The sequence below is a fragment of the Gavialis gangeticus genome, unplaced genomic scaffold (genome assembly GCF_001723915.1).
Source record: "Gavialis gangeticus isolate Ggan-Ray unplaced genomic scaffold, GavGan_comp1, whole genome shotgun sequence".
NCBI lineage: Eukaryota > Metazoa > Chordata > Crocodylia > Gavialidae > Gavialis > Gavialis gangeticus.
Window position 1 is genome coordinate 11,194,125 of NW_017729014.1, and position 24,881 is coordinate 11,219,005.

General features: G+C 52.9%; 1 protein-coding gene across 3 annotated transcripts in view; it reads left to right on the forward strand.

Annotated features, from left to right (window-relative positions):
• Positions 1 to 24,881, forward strand: part of CASZ1 (castor zinc finger 1) — a 214,605-nt gene that overhangs the window by 66,820 nt on the left and 122,904 nt on the right. For all 3 annotated transcript variants that reach the window (XM_019511746.1, XM_019511747.1, XM_019511748.1), the window contains exon 2: positions 13,547 to 13,632. In XM_019511746.1, the coding sequence (XP_019367291.1) occupies positions 13,629 to 13,632 (4 nt within the window). In that variant the 5' untranslated portion in view covers positions 13,547 to 13,628. The remainder of the gene's footprint in view (positions 1 to 13,546; positions 13,633 to 24,881) is intronic.

Below are 24,881 nucleotides of genomic sequence, written 5' to 3' on the forward strand. Positions count from 1 at the left end.
GCTCTGGACGGGAGGAGCAGGATTAGCCCAGCTGTGTCGGAGAGGGGAGGGGCAGGGAGGAGAGGGGCAGGATGGAGGCTGCCGAGAGGGTGGGGGAGCGAGACAGACAGCAAGAGTAAGTGGAAGTGACAGGGTCAGCCCAGGCCTTTGTCCTACAGCCTGATTAGAGAGTCTGCCCCCAGTTTCTTACACTTTGGGATGTTGTCGGACAAACTGGAGCTTAATTCTGTCAGAGTGAAGGAGAGATTGGAGCTGACGTCCTGGGAACACAGTCCTTGCTGTGCGGAAATCCAGGCCCTGCTGGGAAGAAATAACATGCCCATCAAGGCCTGTCTAAGCTGGACCAGCGGGTGGAGGGCTGGGCTCAAGTTTGGTCCCCAGCAAAGCCACTGTCCTCCCCCAAAGACGTTCAGCCTTCTGGGCTCAACAGGCAGGGGGCTTGCATGGCAAGAGATGTGGCACCCATATGGAGCTGGGAGTGAATTGTCAGGCTGTGTAGGTTGCTTGCTAGAGACCTCCTGCCCTGGCGCAAAGGGGAAGCCTCAGAAACCGGGGTATCACTCACCAGCTGGCATCACCAGCTCCCAGGCTTTGAGTATTGTGCTGATATCAGCATCCACAGTGTGAGCGCCAGGACCCAGCAGGATGTGCCCCTCTCCCAAGATGCTTTCATGGCGGGCAGCACAGGGTTGGGGGGATCAGGTGCACTCAGACACAGGATGCGGGGGACTCCCATTAGCTTCCTGGTAGAAGCGGATCCTCATGTGGTGAGGCAGGGTGGGAAATCCTCCAGCCAGATCCGGCACAATGTTATCCAGGAGTCCTGCTGCACAGATGTCAAGGAATACATCCTCAGCGAGCCCCACTATATCATGCTTGATATCGTGCTCTCAATACCCTGACTTGTTACAAAACCCCAGCCTCTGCCATCTCCTTGGGGACAGTCCTTTAGATGGGGAGGGAGAGCATTGTACTAGTGAACCCCTGCCTGGAGCAGAGGCCCCTCTTCAGCCAGCCAGGGGGATGTGGGCAGAAAGAGAGGAGTTATTCTGGATAAAGACACTCTCCTGGAGCCTGAACTCAGGGAAGAGCTGCCCTGCCTCCAAGCTCCAGTGATTTTTAAATAGCAGCAACTATTGTGAATGGGGTGGCCATTTCCCTGCGGAGAGCACGTCTGTCTGTGCTGCACAGGGCAAGGCAGTTTATTCCTGAAACCTTCAGGATGTAGTGATTATCTGGAAGGGGCCCCCTCCCGCGCATGTGTGCACACACTCATACACATGCACACACATGCACGCACACATGCACACACCCTAAAATGAAATAAAAATAACTAACTCAAGCACTGTCCTCTCAGCTTGGGGAGCTGCATACATGATTGTCAACTTGATGAAATCCCCCCGGATGTAATGAGCTGATTTTCTGCTGTTAATATTGCATCTGCTGATGAAGGATTCGTTAGGATAATGGAACGAAGCTAAAATATAAATGACTCGCTGTCAAGAAGCAGCTTTTGCTTGTGTTCTCCTGACAGTTCCTGGGCCATGGCAGGGGGGGTTGTGTGCACTGCACATGTGTGCATGTGTGTGATTGTGTTGTCCTGCAAGGACAACGACACTTGGCTTGGGTGTGTGTCTCAGGAGGGGTCTCATTCAGTAGCCTGAAAGCTCAGGGCACATGCCAGGCCTGGAGGCCGCAGCACTGGGTGGACTGAAGGGCAGTCAGCAGAATCAAATGCAGCATGAGAAAGGAATCTGGCTGTTTGCTGTTCTTTTTGCTGGCAGTGACCTTATCTAAACAGTATGCAGGGCTCCCGTAAGCGAGTGGCTTGCTACTAAAACTTACCTCTCTCGTAATCGTGAAGGGTGTAACAGGAGCAACGGAAAACCCTCATAGAAAAGAATTAGCACTTGTGGAAAGATCATTTTTTGCAACTGAAATGTTGCTTTTTTGCTAAGCTGCCGAATTCTCCTCCAAACAGCCCCAAATTTGACTCGCTGCACTTCTGGAGCAGAAAAGCAGTCTTTGCCCCAAAATGCAAAATATTGTTCTCATGGTGAATGTGAGGGAATATTTTGATGAGAACGGGGCTGTTTTCACTCAGATCTAAGTTTTGCTGCCTTTTGTGAGAAATGGGATCATTTTCATGAATGCACAGTGAAATTCAAACCTCTCTAATGCTGAGGGTTTTGAATTTTGTTATGAATGTTTTGCCCAGCCCTAGTTAACACTGGCTTGTTCACCCTTTGGGGGCGGGGGTGTGTGTGTACGCGCGCACGTAAAAGGTATGTTTTCAAATGTATGAGTAGGATGACTTAAGAAAATATTTACAAGTATCCTTGGTATCTTAGACTTTTCAGTACATTTCATACCAGCACTAAACTAAACACAGTGTTGCCAACTCATTATTTTATCATTAGTCTTGTAATATATGGTGTGTTTTCTTAAAGCTCCAGTCCCTCGAGTCAAGCGACAGTGTGACACTCAGCTTTTTCTTGGTTTGGTTTTGGTTCTTTTTTCCCCCTCTTTTAATTTTTAGCCCTTCTACTTGCTGAAAATAACAGATTAAAAGTGCAAACTGATAGCTCCAAAACAAAAACAGAAAAATCAAAAGAACCTAATAATAATAATTATAGTTATAATAATAATAGTTGTTGTTATTTGTGCCCTTATGTTTCTAACCCAATCTCCTCACTTTTATGGACCTGATCCATGAGTTTTGAATGCTTGGAGTTGACAATATAAAAATATACTGCTATTCAGTAGATAGCATGCCCATCTCTTACATTCTGCACACCTTCTGTGAAGTATTTCAAATTATGTCTACCCCATAGAAAACTTTGTCTGGGCCGGTCATGCCTTTGCGGGTTCCTTGTCAGCGCATGGGCTCTTCTTCTAGCTAGAAATAATTGCAGGTTAATGGAATCACCCTTTGCAAAAGTCCATGAATTTAAATAATGGGAGAAGGGGAAGGCTTGCAAATATGGTGCTAGAAAGTTTTGGATTGAAGTGTTTGACAGAAAGGATCTTTTTGGTGAAGTGGCGTTCTTTAATTAAAAACAATGATTCTCATTAAAAGTCTTGGGGGTCTGGATGAAAACCCCCGAACCAAACGTTTTTTGTTTTTTATGCTAGTCAGATACTAGATCGTTTTGGAGAAAACTAAAATTGGGATCAGAATCTTTTGCAGAAAAAATAGTCTTCTGATCAGTTCTGCCTGGGAGCTTGAGCTAATTGTGCAAGCTTAGCAAATGATGTAGGATGGGGCTGCATCTGTTCCGCACATGCATGTATTTATGCGCTCATATGCAGGTTCATGTATTATGTGTTTTAGTCCTGAGTCTGGTATTACCAAAGTCAGTAGCAAAGCTTCCCCTGATGTCAATGGTGCAGGATCACCCACCCCTAGACTGCTGCAGCATGAGTGTATACAGATAAGTGTGGGTGTATATTAGCACACGTGCACATTGTATGCCAACATGCAGTAGGCACAAGCTGGGATATAGAAGACTCTGTGTCCTGAATGTGGGGATATTTAGCTTGGATTCGAGCTGCCCACCTCCTGCTGTTCTCCAGTACACATCTGCACTTGTGTGTGGAGGTGCCCATTAAAGCTGTGTGCATGGCTGTGTTTGCACTTTGCTCAGCAGCTGCCTCATGGCCAGCGGTTCGGTTTTGGTTACTGACACAGGAAGCAGGATGCCATCCAGCTCGCTCTCCAGTAACTGTGCTGGCTGCATGAGGTTGACGAGAGTTAGCGTCAGGGCAGCCGGCAGCTGTGGCTCAGAGAGCCCATTTTCTTGTCATACTTCCAACCATAGCTACACTGAGCCCAGGCTCAGACAGGCCAGCGAGAGCAGAGATGAGACTGACAGGTACAGCTGCCAAGCACCCATCTCACAGCCACATCCAAGCTGCCTCATCGAGCAGGAAGCATTGGCTGTTGAGGGAGAGGGACTAAAGGGTGGACATGCCGAGGCCACTTATCGGCTGCCCCACTAAACCTGTGCATCAGTCCACTGACCTGAATCAGGGCATGCCCAGTTGTCCCATCAATAGTACTGCAGGGGCTCGAGGATCTCACACACCAGGGCTGCTTTCCTTTCTCCCCCTCCCCAGTCTCTGGGCTAAGAACAGCAGTTTGCCAGCGAGCTGCTGATAGGGACTGACGTGATGCAAGAGGACTGCTCATGAAAAAGGATTTCTGGTTAAAAAAGGAGCCCAAGCCACGTGCACAGCAGTGGGCCAGAATGAGTCCAGATGTTCCTGGCAAGTATGTGCCTGAGCAGCTAGCATCAGGGCGAGCAGACGGGGTGGCTGTAGCTGGGAGCAGAGTGTAGTCAAGTCTGGTTTCCCACAGCCACACCAGAAAGAAGCCTCTCTGCTGATGATCTCTCAGCTCAGTTTCATTAGGTAGTACAGAAGCAGGACACTTTCTGCAGGGATCTGAGTTCCTCCCAACTTGGAGAGAGTTACAGGCCTAAATGGCACTGGATTAGACCGTGGGAATCTTGAGGTTAGAGAGAAGAGGGCTGCGAGACCTGTTCACCCCACACCATCCTCAGTCCCGCTGCCCAGTCATCTTTTCTTTCCTTGCAGCAATGTCATACAGGGCTCCTTCCCCAGCAGACGGTGGCTGGGGCAGAAGCAGTGCAAAGGAAGCAAGAGAAATGTGGAAAAAAGGAGAGGAGGAGCAGGGATGGAGGCAAGCGAAAAGATTAGAGTGAGAAAGAGAGAGGTAGGGGGAGAGGGGCGTTGAGGGGGAGGCAGACAGCAGAGGCAGCCCACTATGCTAACAGAGACCAAGAGCAGAGTCCTTTCCTCCTGATGTTTTTTGTGGCATTTCTTCACCCGCCATTTACAGGCAAAGGGACAGATCCTCCTCCACTCGACATGGCGCTTTCAGATGCAGTGATTCACCCAGCCCTAGCAGAGTCAGCAGGTTGACTCTCACCCAGGCTTGGAGAAACGTTCTCAAGGAGCTCCATCACGAGTGGCAGGTTCAAGCCCCACATGGGGAAAAGGCTGCCCGCTGAACTTGGGGTGTGGACCCCGCCAGCTCAGGTGAAACCACTGCCTTTGGGCTGGTTCTCTTTGGCTGGCTTCAAAAATGCAACCCCCCCAAAATTCACTTTGTTTTCTCTGTCACGCCTCTTATCCACCCAAGCAGCCCCAGACTCCCAGGAGACCCAGCCGCCTCTTCCCACTGAGCCCAGTGCTCCCACCCTGTCACCTGGAGCGTGTGGGGTGTGCGGGCTGTATTTTTTTTTTTTTGGGATCCCCAGCTTCATCATTATCTTAATCACTGTTGTGTTAAAGTTTCATGCTTCCTTTGACCTTTCTTTTTGGCCTGGTTATGCTGTTTAGCTTCCTCTGACACTTGTCCCCTGGTGCTATTGCCAGGGAAACCCAACACAGAGGCCTTTCTCCCCCTCACTTGGCCCTTTCTATTTTATTTTTTTCTCTCCCCCCTCCCCCCCCTTTTTTTTTTGTCTTTTAACATGGTTTTCCTAAAAAGTTTTTTAATCAATCAAATTTGAGGCAGAAAATAGGCTTGGTCACGCCTGGTCCTTGGGTCGTGTGACACTCACTCAGGATCCTGACAGCTCCTCAAAAGGGGGACTCAGGGCTAGGGGGGAAGAACAGCATGTTTCCCCAGGAAAGGGGCCGTTTCCATGACACTGCCCCCACTCCCCCGCCATCCGCCGGCCTGACACGGACCCGAGACTTTTCAAAAGGACAGAGTTGGGGAGCGTGTGTGTGTGCAGGGAAGGGGAACAAAACGGAGCAGGAGTGGAGGTGGCAGGAGGGGGTGGGGGGTGTTGGCTGCATTGACAGCTGCCTGGGTTCTCTGCAGTGCTGGCTCATTGGGGAGCCGGCAGGATCGACAGTAATTTAGTCAGGCCAGGCAGGGCCTGTGAGCGCCCTGTCCTCATCCTCCTCCAGGGGCTTTCCATGGACGTCCCATTTTTCATCCTTGTCTCGGGCATCTGCTCCAGGAGAGCCGATAACCCTGACGTGGAGGGACAGAGGGGACCAGACAGCATTCCTGGGTCCGGGTACACACGTCCGTGCGCCTGCTTCGCCCTTCTCTCTTGCTTTGCGCTCAGTGCCTCTTCCTCGTCTTTCTGCCTTTCTCTGGGCTGAGGGTCCAGCCACCCTGCCTCCATGCTGAGTCGCTTCTCGTTCCACTGACCCCAGCAGAACGGCCCTGGTAGCAGGGCGCTGCCTGGTGCCAGGGGGAAGAGAGGCTGAACTAGCCCTTGGGGCCGGCTGAACCAGCTGGTGTCAAGTTGTGTACCTCTACTGGCTTCCACAGCACAACACAAGCTTCCCTTGGGTACTGGCCCCCCTCTACCTGTGTCAAGCTCTGTCTGTCTGTCTGACTGCCACAGCACTGCCCTCCTCTCCCTTTGCTTTCTCTTGCTGTCTCTCCCCTGTGCGTCTTGTACATGGATTACCCGCTCCCCGTGCCTTGGGTCTCACCCTAAGTTGGGCAGCATGGACCCAAGCACCCACTTTGGCCCACTGCATGTAGTCCTTGTCTTCCCCTCCCTCTCTTTCCTACCATGTTTCTTTTCCCTGTGCCCTTTCCATCCTTCTAATCCCGCGCTCTCTCTTTTATAATTAATGATTAGTTTTAATTGGTTTGCTTAGGCAGCCTGACAGCAAATTAGCAGGAGCCAGCCCAGGGCTGGCGAATGCCAAGTTTGGGGGACTGCTGTGCTTTCCAGATGCCTTGGGTCGGGGCCGGGGCCGGGGCCAGGGATGGGGAGGAAGGGAGGGGAGGAGAAGGGAGCCCCTGTCCGTCTCCCCTCCACTGCAGTGCTGGGTCAGCCTGGTAGGGTTCTTTCCAGATGTGTCGTTCAGCTGCGGTCCCCAGCTGTTCCCTGCTCTTGGCTGCCTTCATTGCAGACACACGGTGTTGAGTGTGAAGGTGGATGAGGATCTTTGCTTCCATCCTTATGCAGATCCAGCCCCCAAGAGAGACAGCTTGCGGTCGCTTAGCCATAGGGCACCACCAAGGAGGCGATTCATGGGGCTCACAGCCCTGGGCTCCAAACTTCCTGTCTTCCTCTCATACTGGTAGTTATTGCGCTAAACTCACCTCTGCTCAACAGGTTTCTGCAGAGCGGGGGGAGGCATGGCAGACCTGGGTTTCTAGCTCCTCACACCCCCTTGTAGATGTGGCTGTGGCCTGGCAGCAGCCTCTCCCCAGAGGGCTGGGAGGGGCATTGGGAGCCGGGGGCACCTTGCTGTCCCTTTACAGCGATTTCCTTTTGCTTTCTTTCTTTTTTTCTTTCTTTTCTTTCTTTTTTTTTTATAGCTCCCATTTTTCTTTTTTATGAGAGAGAAGCTGCAGGGTTCTCCCAGGGTTGGAAAGAACGCTTGGTCCCATGCTGCTCCCAGCCAGATGGAGGGGAAGGGAAGGGAAGGAGGCGGGGGAGTCCTCCTGGCAGGAGAGTTTGCCTAGTCAAAGAGGCTTTGGTCTGGAGGCTGGGATGCTCCGCTGTCACATTTGGGGGAGACAGTTGGCAGGGGGAGGGACAGGGCATGGCCAATTTTTACTGCTCATTACCTAGGCTCAGAGCAGCTTGAGGCTCTGCCCCTTGTAAAGGGGCTTTGGGGTTTAGATGCCATTGAGCAAGCCTGCGGGTATAGCTTGCATGACGGCTGCTATTGTTGCTCTTTGGGGGAATCAGAAGATGAAGATGAAGCAAGGGTCAAATCAAAAGAGGAAGCGAGGTTCCCTTCCATGTCTCTCCATTCAGCCCAGTTTTTTTCCAGGATCAATAGGAGCAGACACGTGGGCATAAATAGCCAGCCAGAGAGAACCAGTAAGCGAACTCCAGGCTGGGGGCTGGATGGTGTCTTTTCTTCTAGATAGGCCCTGGCCAGCTGGCCCTGAACACATCATCAGCCTCTCCCTCAGAGCTCCCAGCACTGCTGAGCTTTTGTGCAAGGAGTGACTCTTCCCATGCTACCCTTCCTGCTGAGTCTGGCTGGGCTGGGAGCCCCTCCTAACACCTGGGCTGTTCTAAGGGACAGTCTCTTTATCTGCCCTCATCTTTGCTCTAAAATGTCTGCTTAACAGATTGCAATGAAGTTCCTTGTGCCTCTAACCCATATTTAATGGTGCCAGGGCTTAAGAGTAGCTGCACAATTGCCTTACACATCTAGGCTCCCTGGTACATTGAGAGAGGGGTAGAGGTGGTGTGCCAGGCTAGAGAGAGCTTGGGATGCTTCTCAGCACTTGGGGGTCCTGCCCCTTCTCTGTTGACCTGGCTTTGACTCCCTTTCCCCCCCTCTGGAGTCCCAACAAGCTGCACTGGCTTGGTGATAATAAGATCTGTGTCTAGGTGTTCTTTGCTGCCCCAGAAGCGTTCATAGGACTGAAAGCAGAGGAGAGCTGGCACTTTCATGGTATTTCCATCATGCAGCAGCCAGGCAAGACTAGTCACGTGGCTCCCTGCTGCATTAAAATGTCCAGGGAAGACAGAGGCCAGTACAAATGCTAGATCCCATGCATCAGCTAGCTCAAGTCAATACGGTATTCAGCTGTGACTCTACAAGCAAATGCCAAGATGTGACACCTCGCCATAGTCTGGCTGCCTCTCCCCTTCAGAAATGCTCCTGCTTCTTTCAGAGCCCGTACCCACAGGAGGAACTGATAATGTGGGTATGCACAGGTGCTAGGCAGGTTTCTGCCAATTAACTTCTGCCTGGATTGCCAGCACACTCTGCCCATTGCCCAGTTCTGCCAGTGCACCTAGCCTTTGCAGCCTAGCTCTGAATTCCCATGCAGGGTGAGCTGCAGCCTCCCTACAGCTGTTCCAACCCAAGGCTCCCCACACACAACACAGGTCAATGCTCTTGAATCCTGAGACGCTCTTCCAGCTGTGGGCTCTTCCCAAACAAAGTTTGTCTATTAATTAGAGGTGGCTCTTTTCAGTTTTAGAATGGCTGTGGACAAATGCCAAACCATTCTCTGGGTTGAGATCTTTCTAAGTTACACCCTAGCCCATGCAAGCCCTGTCCGTTATCCCAACAGCACAAGTATCCATGGAACGTGTAGGCTTTCTGAGTTGATGCAAGGGGCCCATTTCAGAGGAGGTTTACGTTCCTTTCTGCTTCTTCAGGCACATCCCTGTCAGTGAGTAGTTCAAGCCCCGATGGGCTTTGTCACTTCTCTCCAGACTCTTTACAGCCTGCGCCACACTTTAATGAGCTAGAAGCATAGGGGCTCCTGGTGGTCTCAAGGTGTGGGTTATCGGCTGCAGAACCCTTTGGTCCCAAGTGACCAATTAACATCCAGCCAAACCTGGCCTTGACCTTTGCTGGTCTTTGTGGAGGACTAGAGTCCAAACAGACTCTCGTTCCCACTCCAGAATGCATTGCTTTCATTGCTGCTCTTCTTGCTGTTGGGCTTCTCAGCAGAGAGTTCAAGGGCAAGTGGGACAGAGCAGGATTTGCACGTGCATGTGTGTGTGGACACTTGCTCAGCCACTTATCAAGCTATCTTGCCTTCAGATCTTTCATTCCTTTAAATTTAGACTGGGGCAGTGCCTGACTGTAGTGGGTTGGACAGCCCCATAGGAAAGCGCAGCCCCCGCACCAGGGAGCAAGCTATCTTCACTCTGCCAGGCTGCCAGGGCTGTCCCTCTCGCCAGAACCAAGCTCCGGGTAATACAGAGAGTACAGATGTACCACTGTTCCCATATGCCTGAGGAGGTCGTTTTGGGGGAAAAACTAAGGCGCGGGGAGGAGATGGCTCACACAGTCACGCAAGTGACCCAGTGCATGATGGGAACCTTGTGCATCCTCACCTGCTCCCACTAGCCAATGCCCCTGCCAGCCACTCCGCCAGCCATAAATGCAACCTGGGGCCCAAAAAGTTTTGTCCTACCCATTAGCTGAGCTGCTGGGGGAGCTAGCCTCCAGTCCCCCCTCTGCCAACATGCACGTACTCCACCTCGCCCAGCCTCGCCTGCGTGCTGTTCCTTTAAGATGAGCGTGCTAGGGGAATTGCGCGCCAGTGCCAGCTTTCATTCTGCGCGCCTCTCCCGCTTCCCCCCTTTGGAAAGTTTCCTGCCCAATTGTTATGTGCGATCCGATCTGAAAGTTGCTCTCTAAGCTTCTTGTCACATTTTGACTTAATGAAGTGCAACTGGAGTGGGAATTGGGGTTCATCACGCCAGTCTCGCTGCGCTCCCTTGTTGTCAGAAAACAGGGGCGGTTGGGGACCGTAATGCAACGCTGCAAGTCGTTATCATTCCGGTCAGTCTGTTTAACACAAAATTAAACAAAGAACTAATTAGTGCCTCATGAATTAATAAATGCGCAGTTGCCGGGTAGGAAGGGGAGGAAGGAAAAAAGGTTGTTGAAGGAAAGATACTGAAAAAGTCGAATTAGGATGGTGTGTCAAGGGGAAAAGAAAAAAAAATCTGAGTCCACTTTGGCCAAGAGTTTGAAGCTGCCTGGTTTTCTTCATGCACACTTCCTCCTGCCTGCCTGCTGGCTTCAGAGCAGAGCTGCATGGCCGGGCACAGGCGAAGAGGGATGTCCAGGTGGCTCCGTTGTTCCCGAGGAGCCAGGGCTGGGATCTCTAGGCTGGTAGCCAGGTATGAATATTTATACGGAGAGGACTTTGCTGCCCAGCTGTGGGAGCTGATGGTGATGCAGGCCGGGAGCCCCTCCTTGGAAAAGAGATGGGATACTGCAAGGCTGTGCGGTGGGGTCACAGATGCCAAAGTACCTTGCAGCCCAGCTGCCCTGAAGTGGTTACAAACCTTCCCGACAGTGTCCCTACCCCTTGCTTCAGCTCAGCTCTTCACACTATAGAAAGCACTAGTACTTTGATATTAAGCCTCTGATAAAGAGGGGCATAAAGAAGGGAAGAGGCAGTGGGGCTAAGAAGCGAGGAGTGGGAGGGAGGGCTGGCAGAGAAGAGTGGTGCCACGTGCACTAGGACAGCCAGAACAAGACATGGGGAGATGGGGAAGGGAAGACAGGAGAGTTTAGGTGCTGAGGTGGAGAGACGATGGCCATGTGGGCAGAGCTGGGGAGAGGCAGGGGGAGCAATGGGGCAGAGCAAGGAGGCATGAAGGCCACACGGAGCAGGTTTTATTTGAGAATTTGAGGCTGCTACAATAACAACTTTTAATCCCAGATTAAGCATGTCCCAGAAACTCCCCCACCCCCGGCCCTTGCTGAGCCAGCCCGGCTCCCTCCAGAGCAGTGAATGCGCACAGTGCACTCACTCAGGGAAGGGGAGCAGCAAGTGCTCCCCCAGCAGAGCTGAGCGGAGGGGGTCCCTGTCAGGACGCCCACCGGGTCTGGCGGTGCCCTGCCCTGCAGGTGGTGTGCTGTGGAGCGGGCTGTGCTCTGGCGCTTTGTCAGGCAGGGAAGGCAGGCAGAGCTGGGGGAGGGAAGAGTCCATCCTTAAGAGGACATGTCAAGTACAATTAGCGTTATCTGTCTAAATATGTACTGGGAACACAGAATACAAGAGGAGGCCTGGCTGGCTTTAATGGAGACATATGCAAGGTCATATTGCCTCATACAATCCCCCAATCTGATTTGGGGATTACACATTCTAAGTAAATTGGCGTTATTCCTCTTGCATCATTGATAAGCTGCATCTGAAATGAGGGGCAAAAAACCATTAAAACCCCAAACCTAAGAGCTGGTCCCACACTGGGGCATGGATTGCCCTGGGGGGCTGGGAGGGGAACGGGGAGAGCCCTGGGAAGGAGGGAGGGAGGGAGAGAACAAAAGAGAGAGTGACGGGATGGGAGAGTGAGGAGAGGAAGAGCAAACAAGGGAGGAGAACAAAAGGGAGGAAAAGTGAGAGAGAGAAGGGGAGTGGGCTGGGCCGGGGGGAGTGGCAGTGCAGGTAGGGCACTGTCAGCGCTTGCAGCTGCCAGAGAGGACACCCGGGTCCCCAGCCTCGTTAGTATGGGGCTTGGAGAGGAGCCGATGGCAATGCGTCTTCCTCACGATGGGGCTCCCTTCACTGGGTCCCTCCCTCTGTCTGGCCAAAGCCAGGCTGTCTCTCTTCGCAGTGTCTGGCAATGAGAGGAGGCCGCCCAAATACACACAACACCAGGACCCAAAACACAAGTGACCGCTTGGTCCCTGCAGCAGCCAAGGCTTCCCAGAGCCAAGTCCCTCTCACTGTCCTCTCTGGGGTTCGTAGGTAGGCAGGACTGTTCAGAGGGGCCGGTCAGGGAAGCTAGACCCTTTTGCAGTAGCCAGCATGCGGTTGCAATTAGAGCCCAGCAAGGAAAGTGGGGATTCCTGGGCTCAGCCTCTTGCACACCTGTGACCTTAGGTGGGCCACGTCACTGCCCTGTCCCCGTGTGCCCAGCTGAGCCCCTGCCCAGGGGTGAGGGGAGGGACTCATTGGTGATGGGAAGCACTTTGGCACCCTCACACACTCTTGGGCAGAGCTCCCTCCCTTCCCGGCCTGCAGGCTTCCTGAGCGCTCTGTCACCCTCCCGGTCTCCCCAGGAGAAGGGAACCCATGGCTGGCTGCTTTCTGAGCCATTGCCCTTCCCCCTCGCTCCTCCCGCAGTGCCTGTGCAGGATAACCCCCTCCGGAAGTCTCATAGCGCGGCTTTTATGCTCTGTCACATTTTTGGAACATATGGTTTTAAATAATTCAATTTACTTTTCCTGTGTTTTGCTGTGACTTTTTTTTTCCCCTGTCCCCTTTCTTTTCTCTCCCTGTTCTCTGCATTGCCCCAGTAGCTAATGGGTGTAGAAGAACGGCTGGGGGGACACCGTGTACCTTGAGCCCATACAGCACCCCTTAGGGGCTGGCACCCCATCTATGCATCAGAGTGGGTATAGCAGCAGAGTGCTTGTGAGGCTCTGAGAAGGGCAGGGTCAGGGGGAGGGGCACGGTGCTAGGGGCAGAGCCTGATGGAGAGTGGGAAGAGCATAGAAATAGAGGCGGAGTAAGGTGAGAGTGGGAGGAGCTCAGATCTGGAGGCGGAGTTATGTGTTGACTGGGTGGGGCATGATGATAAAGGAGGGGGCATGAGAAAGTAGGAGGAGCACGGGTGTGGGGCAGAGTCAGGTGGAGACCAGGTGAGGGACCCTTTATACTCCAGGATCTCTGATGTATAAAGAACCAGCAGAAAATTCAGCACCTGGATAATGAAGGGCATTAGGCTTGTCTGTTGTTGCATGTCCCTGTGCTGAACAGTGAGGCAGGACCTTGCCCAGTAAGGGGCGCTCTTTACTATCCCACTAATCTACTCCTCACTAGTCCTTGAGCTCCCTGGTCACCAGGGCAGGGGCCTGTGTCTCCCAGGGTGGTGCTGCATGTACTCACAAGCACTGCACCATTTAGCTAAGCGCAGAAAGGGGAGCTCCTTGCTTTATATCCCGGGGTCTGCGTGGCTGCTCTGGCTGGAGTGGAAGAGATCCCATGCTTTCTGGTGCTCCCATCTCTGACCTGGGGCTCCTCTGCATGCATTGTGCATCCTGGGCTGGATATGTCTAAACATTAGCCATCTTCCTTCTCTTTCCTTCTCAGGATGAAGTGACTTTACAGCTAAAAACCAGGCTAGAAACCAGGCCTTGAAATCTCCGAAAGGTAGGAGAGACTTCAGGCTGCAATGGGTATGTGACCACACCCTCCTGGGTTCTCTTTTCCTCTGCGTGTCTCTCACTCTGTGGCCTAGTCGTTGTGGCATTGTCTGCACTAGGGCTCCCAGGGTGGCCAGAGGTGGTGGGGTGGAACCAGTGTTATCTCTGGAGAGACATTTCCAAGGGGAAGGCTTGGTGCAGACATGGCCCATGTGTCTCTAACCCTGTCTGTGTCTTGGTCACTCGAAGCTCTTGAGTTTGTGTCTTTGGGGAGTTCTGGATGGCCTCTCTGCCATCGTGGTCCTTTCTGGTGCAGCGATGTGCATGGGGGAAAAGTGGGGGAAGAGGGGATGGGAGTGGGCTGTGGGGCCTTTTCTTCTTCACCTTGTCCAGGTGAGAGAGGGAAGAGGGCTTGGTCTCCATACACCTGAGACCCACTCCCTGGCGCCTCTGGGGATAAACTGAGCTGAATCTGAACAAAAGTAATTTCACATGATGCATCTGTGCTGGCACAGAGTGAGACTTGCATATAGTTAAACCACAGCACCACTCTCTATCCAAATCTCTTCATTCCTTGGGCTCCGGCAGACTGGAGTGTCATGGTCTCCTGGAGCCAGAGATGGAAAAGGGTCTCAAGAGTCACGTAGTCCATGCCCCAGTACTCATGGCATGGTAGTTTCTTACAACCTGTTTTCCAGGGCTTCCCAGTCTAGAATGGGCAGGAGTTAAAAGCTCAGATCCCATTGAGACAGTAGTTTGGGGGCCTAATTCCCTTACACTCCTTTGAAAACCCCACTCTGCTTTTATTCCTTCTCAGGATCTGCTCCACAGCATCTGAGATCTCACTGCTCTTCCCATGATTGTTCTAATCATCCTAACCTCCTCATTGCAAACCCTCCACAATCCCAAGTCTTCCCCCTTGGCCCTTTCATCTGCTTCCAGAGGTTTTCCACTCCTTCCCTGAATCGTTCCTGAATCACAATGTCCCCACAGAACCTAGCTTCATTCAGCAGACCCTCTGGCCTTCCAAGTGTCCTGGCTCTTCCAGGACCTCATCTAGATGTCATTTCTCTCAGACCTGGAACTGTGCTTCCACTGGCAAGTGCACTGGTCATGACAGGTCTCTCTGGCTACTTGGGAATGTCGGTGCTTGCTGGGAATCCTGCTTGGGGACAGCAGGGTGGATCAGTTTGAAGTGATGGATTGGAGTCCTGTGAAATTGCAGGGGGCCAGGCAGGGAGGGAGCAAAGAGAACAATGGGGCTGTGGTGCAAGTGACACATTAGGGAGAGAGAGTTGGGGTTGTCTTCTCTGCTGAGCATCTGGCCAGCTTACCGAGGTCTCAGAGGGGCTGCCAGGCTGGGTTGAGCAGCACTGGAGGAGCTCCTGGGCCTGGGCTGTCAGGCCAGAGGGGACTGGGAGAGCCCAGGGGCTAGTCCAGGCCCCTCTGCCTGGCTGGGCAGTGTCAGAGGGCACCCCTCAAGCTGGGCCAGGCAATGTCAGAGAAGCCCCTGACCCAGTCTGAGAGGTGCTGGGGAGGGCCCAAGTCCAGGCCGGCTGGTGCCAGAGGCCCCCAAGCCAGGCTGGGCAGTGTCAGAGGTGACCGGTGGAAGGCCAGTGTTATGTAAATATTTCTGCTGTAACATGGCAGGAGTGAATGGCCCTGTGCGTCCATCCATCATTGCTGGGGAACAGAAGCCTCCCTGGGAGCACGGGGGGCGGGCGGCGCGGGGGATGCAGACACAGGCAGCATGTGCCCTACTCATAAACTGTTTGTTTTCTTTTTGTCTCTCGCGTTTCGGAGCACCCCGCTGGGACCGACTCTGGGTTTTGTCCTCACAACCTCTTCCCCCACCCGCTTGGCCCTTCCTTTTCCTCCCACCCCCCAAAAAATCCCCCGTTCACATTGCGGCTTCTTTCTCTGACTTCAAAGGCTCCCCATCATTGTTTGGGATCGGCAGGCAGTGGCCCTGAAAACGTGATCACAGCCAGGCGCAGTGTAGGTCACCACCGAGCACCATGCTCCAAGCGCTGAAAGGAACAGGCAGATTCTTCCCTTTTCATGCTTCACAACCCTGGTTACAGCTCTGTGCTTCGCCCCGCACGCTCCCTCGCTGTGCTCCTTTTTCTTGCTCTTTTCTCTTCTCTTTCCTCTCTCTGTCTCTCGCTTCTCCCTCCTCCTTTCGCTCTCATTCTCTCCTGTCCTGTCCATTCTCAGGCTCCCTCTCTTTTCCCGTCCACTTCCCTTTTCCCCTCCTCACTCTGTTTCTGATTCTCCTTTCTTGCTCTCTTCTATCTGGTCTGGAACTGTTTCCTTTCTTGTTCTCACTCACTCTCTTGGTTCATTCTCCTCCTTCCCTTTTCCCCACTCTCCCCTAAGACAGTTCTGGAGTTGGGTGCCAGGGTCAGAGGGATCTGCTTGATCCTTCTCCACTTCTGTTCAGTGACAGTCTTTGTTGGACTCTGGGGCAGAGGCCTGTTTCTCCTTGCGCTGTCTCCCTTGGGCCCGAGTTGCTGAGGCTCTGCAAGAGTCGGACGAGCCCTGGCCAGCCGGCAGCCATCCGTCCCCAGCGAGGCACTCGCTTGCTGTCTGTGTGCGGAGTTCTGTTCCCCCACGGTCTGCCAGCTGTTAGCATGGCCTCCATCCAGGTAGGGAGTGCACAGTGACTACTGATCCCTCCCTGAGCAGTGCCTACTTGCAGGCCTGCACACTGGATGTGTCCATAAGCCCCAGTAGAGATACAGACAGGGGACATACTGCACCCCTGGCTGAAGCCCAGGCCCCTGTATTTACGCAGTTCATGAAGTGGAGAAGGTAGTGGGGCTGCCCCAGACTCTGTGTCATGTAGCTTTTGGGCCAGAGGTGGAAACAAAGCAGGGCACAGACCTACCAAGGGGGTAGTTCAGAGCAAATGGACCAGTGTCCTGAACAGTAATCTCATTGGTTTGAGGGCTCTTGGATAGGGGTCCCTGTGCTGCCCTGAAATGCAGAAAGATGGGAACTTGTGCTCATTTGAATGGCCATAGAGCAACCCCCAGCATGCCAGGACTCCCTGTCTGGGGCAGTCAGCTAGGACCTAGCCCTTCCTCCTCACCCGCAGGGTCCTGGGCTAGGTGCTGGGCTCTCTCCTCTCCATTTGGGAACAGGGAGCTTGGTACTTGTGCCTCTGGTGATTTGCGAGGCTGGTTTAATGGCAAGAAGCCCACCAGGACTTGTCTCTGGCTAAATAGGGATATTAAAGGACATTGCGGCAGGGGTTATAGAGTAATAATTTGTCCTAATGAGCTGGTGTCACATTCTCCCAGGCCTGGCCGAGGCGAGAGCTGGAGCCGTGGTAGGCAAGGGCCGCACTCGCTGACCTGCCAGCCCAGGTTAATGAAGTGGAGCTCAGCATGGGGAGTCAGAGAGCAGGAGCTCAGCCAGCCCTCGCAGGCCATCCCAGGGTTGGGGAGAGAGCTCAGTGCCCCAGGGAGAGGCTGCTTGGGGTGGTGTGGCTTTGTCTGGCAGGGCAGGTGCTGTGTTGTGACACTGGCATATCCACACTTTACCAGCGTATAGCCTGTTGCCTGTCCCTGCAGGCAAATGCCCAAATGTGGAGCTTGCTGAGCTTGCAGGACAGGCCCAGGACAGCCTGCTCAGAGGGAGGCAGCACTGCTAGGGAGAGGGGCTCTTGCTTTTCAGAAACTCAAGGCTTAGGGCACCATGAGGATCACAGACCCCAGCCACAGAAATCCACAATGCCACTTTTTTGGCAAGGGAGATAGAGCAAGGCAGTACAGGACAGCTGTTGCCACAGGGGTGAACTGATGTGCACCGAGATGCTGCATGGGGAGACGCTTTATCCTCGTCCTTGCCCTGTGCTCAGAGCCACAAGGAGGGAGGGAGATAAAACTCCCCGTCTGTTCCTTTCCTTCTCTGCCCCTGTCTCTGCTGTCACACTATCTTTTTCCTTGCCCTCTCTTCTCTTCCCTCCATGCCTGTCTTATGGCCAGCCAAGCAGGTAAGCATGGTCAAGCAGCAGGGCTCTGATGAAACCCTGGCTGAGCAGTGTTCCCAGGCAGGGCACTCCATGCACTGGGCGCCTTGACCTGCTTGTGAACTCCCTAGGGAAGGGTCCATGCACCTGGCACCTTAGGGATGCTGCGTCCATGATAACACAACCAGGCTGGGAGAGCCCTGCTGTCCTGGGCAGGCGGCGCATCCTGTGGGACACATCACCCCAGTCCACAACAGGACATCAGGCAGCCTGATCCTTGCTTCAGCTGGCTGGGGCCTGCAGTCCAGGAGGCCAGACTTCCTGCTGGCTCCCTCTTCCTCCTCCACCTTCCCCCCACCATCTCTCTCTGTGCTCTCTAACCCCCGCCCCCCCTTTTCTCTTTGCTTTTCTCTCTCTCCATCTCTCTCTCCCTTTCATCTACTCGGAAGGCTTTACTCTACTTCCTTGTCACCCTAATTGATTGCATTAACCTTTCAGCGTATTGGATTTCCCCAGCACCGTGCAGAGAGCACTGTGCAATATGCTTATAATCTGGGCTGTAATGGACAGGGAGCAGTCAACGAGCCCGTGCTCCAACAGGTTCTGCTGACAACTTGTTCTCAGGGCGGGGGAGAGAGAAAGAGAGAGGTTGATGGGGCCTCTGTCCTCCCGTGCCCAGCCCAGGCGGCCTGCAGCCGGCCAAAGCCCTGGGTGTCTTTTACTAAACCAGGAGGCTAGGGGAAAATCTATTTAGCATCCCCATCTGCCCGCACACCCCTGTCCTTTGCCCATCTCTTTCCTCAGGCCCTGTAGGTCATGTACCTGGGGAAGCCAGGCGCTTCTCCAAGGATCTCACTTGGGGTAGCTTGGATCCTGTGCCTCAGCTCCCCTCCCTACATTCTCTGCATTCTTATCCCACCTGCTACATCATTTATTATAGGCTGTGCATTGAAGATATGTCTGCAAAGGGCAAGGGCTGTGATACCTGTTCTGGGCTCTGTTTGTATTTTAATGAGGGGGGAGGGTTCTCTCCTAATTTCAGTTAAACTCCATTAAATCCAGCCAGGACTGGCGAGCTAGACTCTTTCCCCCAGGTGGCTGAAGACCTAAACAGGCCATTGTGCTGGTGAGAGAGTGGGCTACCAGAGGGGTAACCCAGTGCTGGCCTGGCCTTAAGCAGGTGCCCCGGTATCCCTGGTGTAGCAGAGAGCTGTGATTTTTACCCTCCTGGGTAAAAATATGTGCTGAGAAGGGCAGTGGACGAGGGCTCAGGCTGTTAGCACTGCAGCTGCAGGAGAATATGGAAGTGACTGTAAAGGGGTAGTGAAGCCAAGCAACCGAGTTTCGCTGCTCACGTAGGCGGCGATACAGGAAGTGGTGCAAAGTGTGCGAGACGGGGGAAGCCTGGCAGGCTGCAGGTGGGGTGGACACCTCCAGCAAATTGTTTTTAAAGGACTAAACAACTGGCCAAGGATTTTTTCTCCTGCTGATGCTCACCTCAAGGTGCCAGCCTGCGCCACCCATGGTCTCCCAGGCTAGGCTTCGAAACAGCAAAGTGCTTGAACCACCTGCGTAAGTCCCATTAAAATCAAAGGGCAGAAGCTCAAATGCTTTGCTGAATTGTGTCTGCAGGGCCAGCCTCAAAGCCCATTCAGGCCTGGCGTTCCAGGTTTGCACAGTGTCCTGGGGCCCCTTACACACTACTGCAGCACAAATAAGAAGTCATAGCACTGGAAAGATTTCCATTGATTTCAGTGGGCTGTGTCAGGTCCTTCCTGAGTTAGTGAAGAGTTACCGGTGCCTGTTTCTGGTGAGAGTGACCCCTGCATGCCTTGTGGCAGTAACTTGTCTTTGGAGGCCTTGCATGCTACTGGGATATCTAGGAGGAAAGTGGGAAGGATGCTGTGAAAGACAAGAGGTAGGGACAGCTGGATTCCCAGGTCCCTTGTCACCAGGAAGAGGAGAGAGAGAATGAAACAGAAAAAGAGAAAGAAACTTTATTCCATGCACTCACCCCCTAAAGTGGAAGCTTAGTTACTGACCCAGAGAGGGAGAAGGGACTTTATTTTAGGGGGAATAAAGTAGGGAAGAGGGAAAAGAAGCAAAGGAGGACAAATTGAAATGAAAGATAGAAAGAGAGAGAGAGACAGCAGCACCTCCTAAATGGAAGAGTAAACAGGCACTCGGAGGCATTAACTTAATTGATTGTTCTGCAACAGGCTGAACGCTGTGTTATTCTGTCGCCGTGGCAACAACCCAAAAAAATTGTCAGCCTGTTTGGATGAAGTGAAGCGAAACATTCTCTAATTTGCAGTGATCCGGGTGTTTGTTTTCCTTCCGAGAGGGCGGGGGCTCCAGTGAGCTATTGTTTGCACAAAGCTTTTTTTTTTATGAAGGGGAAAGGGACTGGGAAGGAAGGGGGCATTTCCCCCCCATGCATCCCGGTTTCGGGAGGAGGAGGGCGGTGGAGTGAAGGCAGCCTGTTCTTTGCTGCAGGAACGGTAACTCTGCTCCCTCCGATCAGCCTTGGCAAACCGGCATCACTGATCCACCGAAACTCTGGTGACAGGAAACTTCGGGCCGGGGAGAAATCTCAGGGAAAGGAGGAGATGCTTGGCTCACATGGGACTCTGCCAGGGTTGACACTTCTGGTCAAGTTCTTAGACTGTGCCCATCACCATGGCATGTAAGCTGTCACCCCATGAGTGCTGTAATCCCTGCCTGGGGTGGGATGGAGGGGCAGCTGGGCCTGGCCAAGGACAAGAGTGTCTGGGAGCTGCTGAGTGAGATCTTTATTACATTGTTCTTGATCCCCATTTGCATCGCAGTGCTTCAGGCTAGGTAAGAGCAGCCATAAATGCCTTGGGGGCAACAGCGGTTCCCCCATGCATGGCTGCTTGCTTTGCTCCTGTGTGTGCATGGCTTCATGCACAGGATGCAGTGGGGCAGAGAGAAGACATCCTCTGGTCCCAAGATCTCATTTGCAGTGGGGTTTAGGACCGACAAGGCTCTGGCACCTTTTGGCTCCTTACACACTGCCACATACAGTTCTGTTACTGCTTCACCCCAGAAAGGGACTGTATGAGCTGTGTACAGTCTTGAACAGTGCCACATGGCCAGGTAGAAACAGGGAGGCAGGCAGCCAGCGGAGAGCATGGGTGGGGTTTACTGTGGGCAGGAAGAAGGAAATCCCCAGAGGTGCTATTTGTCCCTGACCCTGGGGTGAGTGGCTCGACACTGAAAGGGCACCACATTTACCTCTGCCCCTTGCTGGGTGTCTCATGTAGCACCGTGCCCCAGAGGGTAGGCTGGAGCTCCTGGGAGCATCACTCGCCATCAGCAGCTGCTCACTTTCCGAGTGAAATGTCACTGCTCTGAGAGTGAACTTCAGCTGAGAAACAAGTGGGAGAAACCTGACGGATCAGAGAGTGAGCCTGCTTGGTGAAAGGAGAGCAGGCGGAGGTGGGACTATGCCCGTGGCTTAGCTGTGCCACTGACCTGGCACGCTCCTGGCACTGAGCTGGTTCCTCCACTCGTGTTTGGGCAGTCACTCCCCCATCCATGGCCAGTGGACACAGGGGAATTGACTCCTGTTCCCTCCCGGCTTGGAGACATTCCCATATGGCCGCGTAGCCTGCACCACTCCCCAGCAGTGCCACAGCCCTCCCGCAGCTGCGGTCTGGCTGAGATACAGGCACTCCTGGGGGCCACAGAGTCCATGCCTGCAATTTGACGGAGAGCTGTAGAATATATTAGTGTCAGTCGCCGGAGAGTGCTGCGAGGGGAGGCCGGCACGTCCCTGCTCTCTGTCTGTCTCCCTCTCTCCTCTCCCTATTGCTTTGTCTCCTTCCTCTCGTCTGTTTGCCTTTCCTTCTTTTCTCTTTGCCCCATCCTGCTAGTCTCCCACTCCCTCTCTCGCATCACTCTCTTTGCTCCCTCTCTTGATTTGCCTGCCCACTTCCCTGTTACACTCCCTCCATCCCACTGTCACTCGCTCCCGTTCTCTGTTCATTTCCCCGGCAGTCAAGAGTCTTTGTGCTGGGGATTACATGCAGCCTTCAGCTGTAGCTGGCTGGTGCCAGATGCCCCTCAGCAGCTCCCTCCTGTTCAAGGATCTGTCCCCCTCAGGTCTGCGGTGGGCCTGGCAGGGCACGGGAGTTTGTCCCTGAGGAGGAAGCTGAGCTGCCAGTGGAAGTTTGGTAGTTATTAGTGGCAGGAGAAGCTAAATAACTAAAACTGGTATGAAGGTGAATTCATGGTCTAGTGAGCACTGAAAATATGAGAGGGCTCTGAGACAGGCAAAGTGTGGCGAGGGGAATACAGCTCGGCCCTGGCTCAGGGCAGTGCCATGCCTCCAGAGAAAGGAAGGGAAATATGTACCCATTACCCCAAGGCTTGCCAGTGTCTGGGTATTCCCCTTCAGTAGCGGCTGGCCAGGACAGGAAGGCTGCTCTTTCACATAACAAGCATTGTTGTTCATGCACACTTGTGTGAATACATACCAGACACACACACACAGTTCTGTAGACACATGTGAAACTGGGAACACACACCACACTGCACCTCCAGAGTCCTACATGTAGTCACCCTTTTGCACAAACACACATGAACTTGAATGTGGACGCGCAAAGATACAATGAAGTACACTCTCTTGTGCAACTCCACAAACACACGAGCACGCACACACAACACAAAAGCAGTCCTTGCTGCCTGCATTAGACACACGGAGACAAATTAAGCCAAATTCCTCCCTAGTGTGACTGCACTGAAGTCAGACTGTGGAGATGGCTTTGTCCTGGCATATCCTGAACGGTCTGTGCAGCTACCTGCTGTGAATGAAAGCCGAGACGCAGGAAACCTCCAGCTGGGAGAGGCTGATGCCTGGGAATACCGGGAGCTCTGCTGAGAGGAAACCCCCTTCAGCTTTTCACTTGGAGCTGGTAATCTCCCTGCTCCGAGTCCCTGAAACAGGGGAATTGCATTTGAAGCACAGCCAGTGGCGATTTAGTGGCAGACATTTGCAGAAGAGACTTTGATTAATTCATAGTAAAATAAAGTAGTGCTCAGGTGCCAGCACCACATTCCAGAGTGAGCCAGCGACCTAGGTACGCGCTGGGCCAGCTGCCAGGTGCCTGAGCAATCCCCGCGGAGGTGGCCGCGCCATCCAACCAGCAGCCTCTCCCTACTTGGGCTTCTTAATTATTGATTTTTTTTTTTTTTACCCCTTCCCTGGCAAAAAAATAGTATTTGGTAACAACCTCAAATTGCAAAATGCTGATGATTTGGAGAATGTGTCACTGAGGCTCCAGGGTGATACAGGGGAGACAGAGCCCAGCCAACAATCCGGCTTAGCCAGTTTGCCTATTTATTAAGAAAAAGCCCAGATCATTAACTTTTTTGTTGTTTTTCTGTTTGCGGGCAACTCCCCTGCTGGCAACTTTCGGGCAGCTGACAAATTAAACTTGGTATCGGCTTGGGTAAGTGGTAAAGGCAGCAACAAGACAGCTTAATTCTTGCTGGAAAATCTGAAAGAAAGTGGGTTTCTTTGGGTTGGTGGGTGGGCACCCAGGTAAAAATATTCTCTGGCACAGACAGCAGCTCACCTGAGTTGGTGGGAGATATATCCCAAGAAGGTTCCTCTCAAAGCCGGTAGAGATGCCTTGTGTGCAAGATCCTGGCAGGCAGGCAGCGTTGCTGCTGGTGAGGGCTGGGGGTTTCTGAGCTTTGTGTAGGGGCCAGCCCTTTTGGTTGGTCAGCAAGGAGGTCGGAAGTGTCGGTTCCAAGCAGTCGTAAGGTCTGTTTGGGACTGGTAGGTTCAGCTGTACAGCTGCTCTCCCAGCCTGTCACTGATTCACACATCGAAGTTCCTCTTAGATCCCATGTCCGTCAAGGGCGAGGAGGAGGCTGGCAGCCTGGCAGAGCAGCTCCTGGCACAGGTTGTGTTGATTCCCTTTTCACCTGACTGTCTTGTCTGTTAGCTGGGAGGAGAGGGTCTTGGGAATGCATTTTCCTGCCTGCTGAATTCCTCACATCGGGATAGGCTTGCTAATACTGTATGGAAAGGTACCCTGTTGTGCCACCATGTGTATGATGGAGTAGCTCTGCAAACTTCTGGCTCTAGTGTGTGCAAACTGCAGCTCAGGCCCAGACAGGGCTCCTTCAGCAATTTTATGAGAACCTTTATCAGGACCACGTCTATCAGCGCTCTGTCTGGGCAAGACGCTGAACCTAGGACCTGCCTTCCCTGCTGTTGGGAAGCACAGTTCTCTGCTTCCCTTGGGATATCCTCACCTGCCCTCCCTGGGGTCTAGAACAGAGAGACCGGCAGAGCTGCCAGCAAAACTGCCATTGACTCCCCTTGGCCCCGAGTGGTCATTCCCAGAGCTGCCATCAGCACGTGGCCAAGAGCTTGTGCTGGAGACAGGATCTGACATCCTGCTAGGGGATTTCTAGACCACTTCTGTAATGGAGTCAGTTTTGTATGAGGCTGGGCTTAACATTTTAATGTAAACATCCCTGCAAGACAGCCACCCTCTGCCTCCTCCCTGATATGACACATACCCTCTCTGCTGCCATCCCTTTGGCAAAGGTTCACGTGGGCACTGATGGGAGGAGAAAGGGTATTTTTCAAGGTTTCTACTGGGTTTTTTTTACTCTGAAATATAAGGATGTGCAATTTTTTTAGTTTCAATTTAGCATTGGAGAATTTTATAATTTAGTAATTAAAATCTCTGATAGGCTTTAGAAATTGCAGCTAATTGAATTTAATGGGAAGATGATTTTCAATTTTATTTGATTACCCGGACCCCTGGCATTGGTATTTATGGGAAAAAAATGGGAAATGTGCTGTGTGGGCTAAGATGGCATAATTGAATTAGGGCTAATCGGATTTCTTCGTCATGAATTTCACTATAATTTTCCTATAATTTTCCATTAGATATCTAGTTTACAAATATTCACAAAGAAATGAAGCTCTTTCGGAATGGAGATTGCTGGCTAACAGGATTACAGGGACGAGAGCTCGGCACTGCCAGCCCGGGCTCCTTCAGTAATGCAATCGCTACGTCTGCCTCACACTTCCCGCCCGCCGCCGTTGCCCCCCGCCTCCCTCCTGGCTCATCATCCAAGCCTCCTGCATGGCCACTCTTCCAGCAGGGCCTTTATGGCCTCTTCACCTGGTGGTGGCCGGCGCACACAGCCAGCATGCGGGTCAGAGCACACACGCACTAACACACTCACTGTGTCACCACGCAGAGGCACATGCCCAGGGTCAGCACGCATGTGCAGTCCTGCATGGTGGCAGCAT